We start from the raw sequence: 11,296 nt of genomic DNA, 5'->3' as shown, positions 1-11,296 counted from the left end.
AGATTCCAGGAGTCTGACCTAGTGCTGTTCAGCAGAGAAACCATTACATCTGTCTGGTTCCCTGTGGAGAAGCAGGTCAGATTCCAGGAGTCTGACCTAGTGCTGTTCAGCAGAGAAACCATTACATCTGTCTGGTTCCCTGTGGAGAAGCATGGCAACTCAGCCAGACGAGGGTGTCAGTAGCAGTCAGATGAGGGTGTCAGTAACAGTCAGACCAGTCCGACGAGGGTGTCAGTAACAGTCAGACCAGTCCGACGAGGGTGTCAGTGGCAGTCAGACCAGTCCGACGAGGGTGTCAGTGGCAGTCAGACCAGTCCGACGAGGGTGTCAGTGGCAGTCAGACCAGTCCGACGACGGTGTCAGTGGCAGTCAGACCAGTCCGACGAGGGTGTCAGTGGCAGTCAGACCAGTCCGACGAGGGTGTCAGTGGCAGTCAGACCAGTCAGACGAGGGTGTCTGTAGCAGTCAGACCAGTCAGACGAGGGTGTCTGTAGCAGTCAGACCAGTCAGACGAGGGTGTTAGTAGCAGTCAGACCAGTCAGATCAGGGTGTCAGTAGCAGTCAGACAAGGGTGTCAGTAGCAGTCAGACAAGGGTGTCAGTAGAAGTCAGACCAGTCAGATCAGGGTGTCAGTAGAAGTCAGACCAGTCAGACCAGGGTGTCAGTAGCAGTCAGACCAGTCAGACCAGGGTGTCAGTAGCAGTCAGACAAGGGTGTCAGTAGCAGTGAGATCAGGGTGTCAGTAGCAGTCAGACAAGGGTGTCAGTAGCAGTGAGATCAGGGTGTCAGTAGCAGTCAGACCAGTCAGACCAGGGTGTCAGTAGCAGTCAGACCAGTCAGACCAGGGTGTCAGTAGCAGTCAGACAAGGGTGTCAGTAGCAGTCAGGCGAGGGTGTCAGTAGCAGTCAGACCAGGGTGTCAGTAGCAGTCAGACCAGGGTGTCAGTAGAAGTCAGACCAGGGTGTCAGTAGCAGTCAGATGAGGGTGTCAGTAGCAGTCAGGCCAGTCAGATCAGGGTGTCAGTAGCAGTCAGATCAGGGTGTCAGTAGCAGTCAGACCAGTCAGATGATCAGGAGAAAATAGAGGGGACCGAAAGGGAACATGAAAAGTGCAATTGTCCAAAACATCCCTAAGGAAATCAAAATAATTCCACATCCATAAAATGATACTTGTCAGGGTTGGTCTGTGTGAAGCCTGCATCCATCCCAAATGGCACCCTATATCCTACATAGTACACTACTTTGGACCATACCCCAATGGGTCCTGGTCCAAAGTAGTGCACTATGTAGGGTGCCATTTTTGAACGCAGACTATATCATCACCCTGCTCATTACGTCTTCATGAAGGGCTCTTCTGGGGCATACTTGATCTCCCAATATGAGTTGGAGGTATTTCTCTTTTCCATTTTATTAGCAGCTAAGCTCTTTACACTTGTAGCATATTGCAGCAGGTTTCAAGCTTAAGCTTTATTGTCTTACATTATTGAAAATCTAGGCCCTCAGAGCCATTTCCCTCAGGTCTAGCTTTGTGTGAGAACACATGGATTTCTCTTGTTAGTACACTGGGCTGTACTGGGGGAGGACAGGGGAGATTGTAAGGGTAATACTCATTAATCCATCCTGGTTGACTTTCCTCAAAACTTTAGCCCTCCCCTATTGCATCTGTTGAGCCATAATGTTGATACCCTGATATCTATGAATATATCATTTATCATGGCATTATAACCGCCAATCACTTCGTATCATATGAGGTGGACTGGAAACTATCATAAAGGGTAAGATACAACACCCAAAAGAGAATGCTAACGTTCTAAAGGATATGATATGGAGAATGCTAACGTTCTAGAAGGATAGGATACAGACTATGCTAATGTTCTAGAAGGATAGGATACAAACAATGCTAACGTTCTAAAGGATAGGATACGGACTACGCTAACGTTCTAGAAGGATAGGATACGGAGAATGCTAACGTTCTAGAAGGATAGGATACGGAGGATGCTAACGTTCTAGAAGGATAGGATACGGAGGATGCTAACGTTCTCGAAGGATAGGATACAAACTATGCTAACGTTCTAGAAGGCAGGGGAGTTGAAAAATACTGGAATAGAAGAGTGGCCTGAAAATGTGTGATCTAGTTAAAGTCCATGGATAAGAATAGGGATGATAGCTACAGTATATGCTACCTCCTGACATGAGACATGTGAACCAAACACAGCTAGCAGTAATATAGAACAAAACATATCCTCAAACAAGAGAGACAGAAATGTAACAGAATAAATGCTGTTCACATATAATTCACTAGTAAACATACCAGACTGTCGTAGGGTAAAGATCCACACAATGTACAGCAGGCAGCAGAAGCCCATGAATAGATGGCATGTGGAAATAAGCTTCATATAAAAAAAGGTATTGAATAACAATGAAGAAACAGTAGTCACAAAAACACATCTAAATGTCCACACATTGTTCATCAAATCATACTTTATTGAAAGTTGCTTTTCTTGTACTAAAAATAAACTATTACATTGAGTCATAACCTGAAATTTAACAGCATCAACTATTGTCTATTCCTTGCATAAAAATCACTGCTTGGCAAGGTGGAAACTGGCTTCAAATCATTGTAAGACAACACAAAACCAAATCTAGTGGGAAATAGACAAATCATTGTCAAACAGCCCTACATTTCAAGTGTAGATCAAACTATTGAAAACTGGCTGAAAATGTTCATGAGATTAACACTAAATTCAGGACACTATCCAAAATTAAACAATTAGCACAAACATTGTTACAAACTTCTTATTTTATATTCAGCCAATTACATTTTAGAAAAATATATATCAAATATGTATTTCACAAAAATATATTTGCAGACAGGATTATCCATTTCAAAAAGGTTAATAATGATATAACTTTAAAAGTTTTTACTTATCAATATTATTATTATTTACATGTATATTTCCTGGCAGCTTTAGAAGCAGTCTTGATACTGGGACAATAAGTCATTTTTTTTAATAGATCCATTGACTTTAAATGAGTATCCACATTACATTGTAAAGTTACAGTATTAATGGTGGCTTGATGGCTCATTCCTTATGGTTGTATGTAGACTACACTGTAGTGGTTATCTTTCCATTCAAACAGAATGTTAGTAAGACGGTATGAAATTATTATGTCTACTGTCTGGTTAGTAGCCATTTTACCCATACCAGTGTTAGGTAGTGTAAACATGTGAGGCTCTCCATGAAGCAATACAGTGTTTGTGGTTAAAAGCAAGAAAAGGCAAGGCACACTGATAAAACGTTCACAGCCACATACACAATGGCTTGATCAAGCAATCAATCAATCAATCAATCAAATCTCTTCATCCTCAAGGACCCTTCAGTTCTTCAAACAATCTCTGATCATGACGATAACCAATCAATACCCCATGATGTGGTTAATGTGCCCCTGAGAAGAGACTCATTATGTGACACAGGTAATCTTTATGGAACAAACCCTTTACATGATGGTAGCATCCCAAAATAGCACCCTCTCCACTATATAGTGCACTGTGTGGGGAATAGGGTAGTGCACTATATAGGGAATAGGGTGCCATTTGGGACTGAAACCCATGTCATGTTCATTAACCAGTCCCTCCAGCGGCTTGATTTTGCTGCGGCAACCCTGACATTTTGCATGGCAATATACCAATTTGTTGTGAAACTGCTGACGGGGGGGGGGGGGGGGGGGGGGGGGGGATTTGTTGATGTGTGGCTTCATTTAACTATATTATGCAGTAAATGTACTCAGATTGGTTGAAATTGCAAGCCCTATTTTTGTACTGCGTGATGGGCCTGGTTTATGTGACAATATTGCGATGATTTGACTGTTGCATGTGGAAAGAGTGCAGTGATTGGTCAAATTTACAAGCCCTCGCATAATATGCAAGGAATTGTTGATTTAGCAACAACAACAAAAAGTCATTGCAGAAACCTGGAGGGACTGATTAACCCTTTTGACATTAGAAAGTCCAGAATGCTGACGCGGCCCAAGGTGAGCATGAAGAGCAAAGCGCTCCAGAGTCAATATGGTAGGTTCTTTAGTCTGAGGGCCAACCCTTCTAAAATGGGTATCTTTATTTATGTTGATTTTGTAGGTGCAACAATTGTCCCCAAAGTAAGAGACATAATATCCCATATTAGCATAAGGAATGTTTATTTATATGTGCTATAGCTGTTAAATCCCATTGTTTTGGTGTTTCTGGATGACTTCTACAAAATGCTGGGTTTGGCCTACACACTGATATATGATATCAGTCATCCACACTACTGGGATATGTTCAGGCAAAAATCAGGACACTACTTACAGGCTCCCCTGCCAGGCACCGATTACAACGTTGGCTGCCTTGGACTGCATGGACTGCATAGACCTGTACAAGAGAAAACACGAGCCTGGAGGGTTATTACGGCAAGAATTACACTCAATTATTTAATGGATTGTCATATTGTAGTTCTGCAATAAAACATTTGAGGATGAGATGCTATTTCCCAAACAGTTATTGCTTCCTTGACATCACCAGCATTGAGGAATGACTGTCATAAAGATAGCTAAGGCTACAACTTAGAGATAAGATGTTGAGGAAGCATGGGGTCATGGGTAGGTCTAGTATCTCTTACTGCTTGACCTATGAACATTTATTACTACATTTACATTTTTACATTTTAGTCATTTAGCAGACGCTCTTATCCAGAGCGACTTACAGCATTATCATTTAGGAGGAAAACATGGACCATAAAAACACTCCTGCAATGCATGTGGGAGGCTAACTCCTTTTGCCTTGACTGTAGCAACAAAGATCCCAAAAATAGTTTAATATGCAACAAAGATGCCAAAATAGTTGAATACGCATATCTACCATGTTAGAGGCTGGGTGGTTGATGCCGACACCGCTGTTGCTGTTTGGGACACTCTGCTGTTGCATGCTGGCATCCCATGTATCCATGGCACTGTCAGTCACCATCCCGCCATGTTCAACCTGGACGCAGACTCCCACTCTGTTGCACAGTCGTTTCTGAGGATTCAAAACAATGCAGTATAGTTGTATAACATGACAGGTAATGATCGATTTAGTTAGCTAAATGGTTATAGGTATGCATTCATTCACTTAGCTAATGTACTAAGAGAACGTTTCTTAATGAGAGACTGTGTAGCACGTATTCATAGTTACACGGGCTTTTAAAAAATGTAAACACCAGCTAACGTTAGTTCTCTATGCGTTAGCTTAGCTAGCGAGCACCCATACAACCAACTATGCATGAAAGGTTAGCTAAACTAGTAGCAATATAAATACACATTGCACACGTGATAACCAATAAATCACTATTAAATGATTTAGCCTAAAAATAGCAACAAGCCAACTGGACAGCTATAGACTGGTGTTAGCTAAACTATAAATACACCAATAGCAACAATGTTTTCACTAAAGCAAATAGGCTACTATTAACGTTATTGTCTGGAAACACGACGTTGAATTGCATTGAGTTCTTCGTCGGACAGAAATGAGCCCTTGAAATCCGGGAAGTTTCCTCTCACGGCCTCTACAATCCAGAATATTGTTGAATAAAAATGTATTTTTATCGTAAAAAAAAAACATAACGCTAATTTCCGCCTTAACTAGAATGCAATGCAATTCAACGTCGGGTTTCAAGGGAAATAAAAGTGTCTAAGGAAGGTTAGCTTCATACCGCCTGACAATCTCTCCAGGGTTGAAGGTCTCCTTCGTGGCGTCTCTTCTTCTGGAGGGGTGTCATATATTCCATGGTTGTGGAAAATGATTAGACCTATTATTATTATTTGAATCTATCGACTGAATTTAATAACACAAATGTCAAAGGTAACAGTAACGTTAGATAGCTGGCAAGCAAACAAATGCTACACGTCCAGTTAGCTAGCTAGTTAGTTAATAGTAACGAGGTCTTTTCAGAAACGTCCTGCTGCGATATCAAAAACAAAACAAAATCAATGAAATTACAACTAGTAATGGCTACAAAACGATTCAATCTCTGGCTACCTGGTTAGCTATTTCACTTTCAGTTCGCTTTTCTACCGCAAGGACATGACCACCTCTTGATTTCTCTGCTTCTGACTTTTGAAAGTGTCTTATTGAAAGACTCCCAATGATAGACAGCCAACCTGAATCCATTTCAAGTAGAGGGGGTCTGTCTGTATTGCACTTTGTCACAGTTACTGATGTAAAAAGGGCTTTATTAAATACGATTGATTGAATTTATTTGTTTGTGGAATATGAGGACAAATTACATTTTTTTTTTATCTTCTTCCCGCTACCAAATGCATGCTCAATACATTTTCTCCATTAGAATTATAATAATATTGTGCAATTAAACAATAATATAGCTATGCTTGTATTTTACATGTTGGTTATTAATTTTTAGTTCATAGATCAGTCATAGACCGACTCTGTGTAGGTAGTTATGTCTTGTTCCATCCATATAGTTGCTAGAATATACCGACTCTACCATTAGCTTGTTTACACTGAGCTGCACTGGGGTCGGAACAAAGTCATCGTTACATTATTAACTTCGGAGCCAGGTGAGATATGGTTCGGGAAAATGTACCTAAATTCATGGATGTGATATGCCACTGTAGTCCACATTTTGGAGTACAGTGGTATATCCCATCCCTGCATGGAGGTACGTTTTCAGACCCATATCTAGCGCAGGGTTTAAATATAACCACGACTGCGTTCCGACCCCCGTTCAGCTCAGTGTTAACAAGCAGAACAGGAAGGTTTGTATCTTCTGCCAATCGCTCGGTAAGCGATTACACACGTCTGAAAACATGGCGAATTTTGTGGAGGCAACATCCTCGCAGCAGTTTGAGGACTTGCTATCAAAGGCTGGCAAGTATGTGCATAATTTAATAACATGACATTTAAGTAATTAGCCATTGAATGGTTTTCATTCAAAAATGCCTCATATGATATTTAGCTTGTTATGATAGTTACTTTTCTGTTATATCGAAATTTAGCTAGCTAGCTTCACCATGTAGCTTCACCATGTTAGGGACTAACTAACGTTATCAAGCTGCTTCAAATGAAAGCGCAACTAACTAGCTTAGCTATTTTAGCGGATATTTGCTTTAGCATGTCGTCGGGACGACAACGAACTTGGGACATCTAGCTAGCTAATAACATACATGTTTATTGTACATGGTGTGAATGTAATTGACCATTGTACACGCTGATGTGTTTACCTGATATAAACAGTCAGGCTCTTGTGTCTTGAACTCATGTGGAATTCTTGTCACGAAATGGCAGAGCCTAGTGAGCCTTTCTATTAGGCAGACATTATATACTATGCCTGATAATGTAACGTTAGGTCTAGCCCTTATAAGAAAGGGAGAGATTAACCCCCCCTTTATCAGACATGACTAGTGTTATCCTACATAACATCAGGTGCCTGCCCATTTCAGAATTCTGTAGCTAACTAGGTCCATTCAGTTATTGTGCTTTTGAAATCCATCATTACAAGTAGGCTATAAAAGATAATGTTGAATTCCAGAAGACCTGTTATGATCCAGTGTCCTAGTCATGTGATCTCGTGCATGATCATCAGTGTATGGGAAGTAAGAATTAATGGATGTCAACAGTGTGAATTAGCTCGGCCTATTGATGGTAGACAGTAGCTGGCAAGTGTGCATGCATGTCCCACATCTTTAGCATATGAATCTGTGTGTCACTATAAAGTTGTGCTGTTTTAGACCTATTGCTATGCTGAGATCTGACACCTGTCTCTTCCATGAGCCTCACCGGTGCACCTACGGCCTTACACCATTCCAATCTAATGTGACTTCTCTGTTCCACCAGGTTCCTGACGGTGGTCCACTTCCAGGCAGCATGGGCCCCTCAGTGCAGTCAGATGAACGATGTGATGGGAGAGCTGGCCAAGGAGAACAAACACGCCATGTTTGTCAAGGTACATACTATACCTTGTAATGGATGTTACATGATTCCTGATACACATACTATACCTTGTAATGGATGTTACATGATGCCTGATACACATACTATACCTTGTAATGGATGTTACATGATGCCTGATACACAAACTATACCTTGTGATGGATGTTACATGATGCCTGATACACATACTATACCTTGTAATGGATGTTACATGATTCCTGATACACATACTATACCTTGTGATGGATGTTACATGATGCCTGATACACATACTATACCTTGTAATGGATGTTACATGATGCCTGATACACAAACTATACCTTGTGATGGATGTTACATGATGCCTGATACACATACTATACCTTGTAATGGATGTTACATGATTCCTGATACACATACTATACCTTGTGATGGATGTTACATGATGCCTGATACACATACTATACCTTGTAATGGATGTTACATGATGCCTGATACACATACTATACCTTGTGATGGATGTTACATGATGCCTGATACACATACTATACCTTGTAATGGATGTTACATGATGCCTGATACACAAACTATACCTTGTGATGGATGTTACATGATGCCTGATACACATACTATATCTTATGATGGATGTTACATGATGCCTGATACACATACTATACCTTGTGATGGATGTTACATGATGCCTGATACACATACTATATCTTGTGATGGATGTTACATGTAGTGATGTTAAATTGGATACCGTTATGGAGCGAGTGAGCATAGGAAGTGGCTATGCTGAGTGTAAAAGTGACCATTTGAAACAGGTCCTATACACTAGATTTAGAGTTATTTGGCAGCTTTAGTTTTGAATGATACAAACCTTTAGAATTTCTCAGAAATCAAAACCTGTATATGCTGCATGGTGGGACAAAAGACTATTGATGATTTGAGAAAGTAGAAGAAAAAGCTTGTGTTCTTGTTCCTTGCCTCAGGCTGCACAGCTGTTCTCTCATCAAGTGGTCATATTTTCACCCACCAGACTATTCTCAATTTAATCTTGTCTTTGGTAATATGTAAAATGAGTTTCGATTTTGAATGGCCCATTATCAAGGGGCAGGAACAGGGATCAGGGGGCAGGAACAGGGATCAGGGGGCAGGAACAGGGGGCAGGAACAGGGAACAGGGATCAGGGAGCAGGAACAGGGAACAGGAACAGGGAACAGGGATCAGGGGGCAGGAACAGGGAACAGGGATCAGGGGGCAGGAACAGGGGGCAGGAACAAGGATCAGGGAGCAGAGGGGAAAATACCTGTCATCTGTATGCACTCTAATAGTGAATAAAGACTGCCAGCTTTCCCACCGCTCCGTTTTGTAGGCTACTTGGGTTTTATAGCGGCGCATATTATGAGCAGCTGAGAAATAAATAGAAGAACCCTTATTTCACTCCATGTATCCACCACTGTTTACATGTTCTCGCTGCCCGACAGGTGATATTCCCCCCAAACTCTGTATGCCATGGGCTCTCCAACCTTGTTCCTGCAGCTACCTAGTGCTTCAATTCAGGAAACAAAGTCAAATCTGTTCGCAAGGAAACACATTTCACTAAACTGTTGACAGCCCGTCTGTGCACTCCAGAAAGGATTAAAGGAGAGAGAGGAGGAGATATTCTGTATAGCTAAAGGTAATATGTGACTGTGCACTCCAGAAAGGATTAAAGGAGAGAGAGGAGGAGATATTCTGTATAGCTAAAGGTAATATGTGACTGTGCACTCCAGAAAGGATTAAAGGAGAGAGAGGAGGAGATATTCTGTATAGCTAAAGGTAATATGTGACTGTGCACTCCAGAAAGGATTAAAGGAGAGAGAGGAGGAGATATTCTGTATAGCTAAAGGTAATATGTGACTGTGCACTCCAGAAAGGATTAAAGGAGAGAGAGGAGGAGATATTCTGTATAGCTAAAGGTAATATGTGACTGTGCACTCCAGAAAGGATTAAAGGAGAGAGAGGAGGAGATATTCTGTATAGCTAAAGGTAATATGTGAGAGAGAGAGGAGGAGATATTCTGTATAGCTAAAGGTAATATGTCACCCAATTAAAGGTAATATGTCACCCAATTAATTCTGAAAATATAAAACGTTCCCTATTACTAGACTATTCTAAATCAAATACTAATTCACTAAGTGTAGGTTAACTGTAAGCCGCTGTGAACAATCAATGAACCAACAGCATGGCTTAGGGCTATACGTTCTCTCCCTGACTCATGGATAGACATTTTACAGCGTAGCAGAAGGTAACCAGTCCACCAGTATGCATAATAATACAGTCCACACTCAAAGGCCATTACTTCATTTCATCTGGAGTATAGACTAGACCAATTATGTACCAAAGACATCTTAAATCAGGTAAAAAAATAAATAATGTTTTTCTGCCATGGTAATATGCAGTAGGCTATGTATTGTATAACGGCAAATTCATCAATTTAATTCCGTTTTTTGGGGGGGGGGGGGGCTTGGGCTCATAAGCCTATAGGCATAAGGTAAAATATGCGTGAGTGTTTTTGAATGATTTATCACCTTAGAAAGCATTGTTCATTTCGTTGTGTTAGGCTTTTAAACAACATCCACAACAATTATGTTTTACTCTGTTTCAACCTGCTGTTGAACTTCTTTCTTCAAATTGATCATCACAGTGAGGTGAGTTTTAAATGTAAGATAGGCCAACTGTTTTAATGATAAGTGTTTGATGTGATTTTAGATTGCATTTGCATTGATGTCAGAGTGGTTAGAGGGACAATAGAGTGCTGAGTACCAGACCATTAGGACCTGATGGAGGGACAATAGAGCCCTGAGTACCAGGACATTAGGACCTGATGGAGGGACAATAGAGCGCTGAGTACCAGGCCTTTAGGACCTGAAGGACGGACAATAGAGCCCTGAGTACCAGGACATTAGGACCTGATGGAGGGACAATAGAGCGCTGAGTACCAGGCCTTTAGGACCTGAAGGACAGACAATAGAGCCCTGAGTACCAGGACATTAGCACCTGATGGTAGTTAGCAAGTTGGGTACTACCAAAGTATGTCCAGAGTGTATAAAAGGAGATTACCATGACTCAACGGTCACATGGAATCGGTGTGGCGGTAATATGCTCACTGCAAAAGCCCAAGATCCAATTGTTCATATTTTTTTCTAAGAGGTTGTCAGTTGGATAGACTGAGGTTTAAACCTCCCTCAGACTTAGGAAGATGTAAAACTTTACATTTAATTCAGAGTTTTATTTGGTCATATAAAGTATATTATTGCCAAGCATACTTAAAAAAAAAAAATGATGTCTTCGTTGGGGTGATTGGTATTACCCA

At 41.1% G+C, this 11,296-nt stretch overlaps 2 protein-coding genes across 2 annotated transcripts in view; one reads left to right on the top strand and one right to left on the bottom strand.

The window, feature by feature from the left end:
• Positions 1-2,680: 2,680 nt before the first annotated feature.
• LOC106613726 (uncharacterized) lies at positions 2,681-6,128 on the bottom strand. Its single transcript, XM_014216283.3, has 4 exons — positions 5,723-6,128; positions 4,894-5,049; positions 4,345-4,407; positions 2,681-3,446 (listed from the first exon to the last, which is right to left on the bottom strand). Exons 1-4 carry the CDS (start codon positions 5,795-5,797, stop codon positions 3,417-3,419), a joined length of 324 nt encoding a protein of 107 aa, XP_014071758.1. The 5' UTR covers positions 5,798-6,128; the 3' UTR covers positions 2,681-3,416.
• A 529-nt stretch (positions 6,129-6,657) lies between these two features.
• LOC106577336 (glutaredoxin 3) overlaps positions 6,658-11,296 on the top strand; it is a 36,006-nt gene continuing 31,367 nt past the window's right edge. The window contains exons 1-2 of the mRNA XM_045687660.2: positions 6,658-6,901; positions 7,864-7,972. Coding sequence (XP_045543616.1) covers positions 6,837-6,901; positions 7,864-7,972 — 174 coding nt within the window. The 5' untranslated portion in view covers positions 6,658-6,836. The remainder of the gene's footprint in view (positions 6,902-7,863; positions 7,973-11,296) is intronic.

Source organism: Salmo salar, chromosome 01 (assembly GCF_965601325.2).
Source record: "Salmo salar chromosome 01, fSalSal1, whole genome shotgun sequence".
NCBI lineage: Eukaryota > Metazoa > Chordata > Actinopteri > Salmoniformes > Salmonidae > Salmo > Salmo salar.
This window is presented reverse-complemented; position numbering and strand designations above follow the sequence as displayed.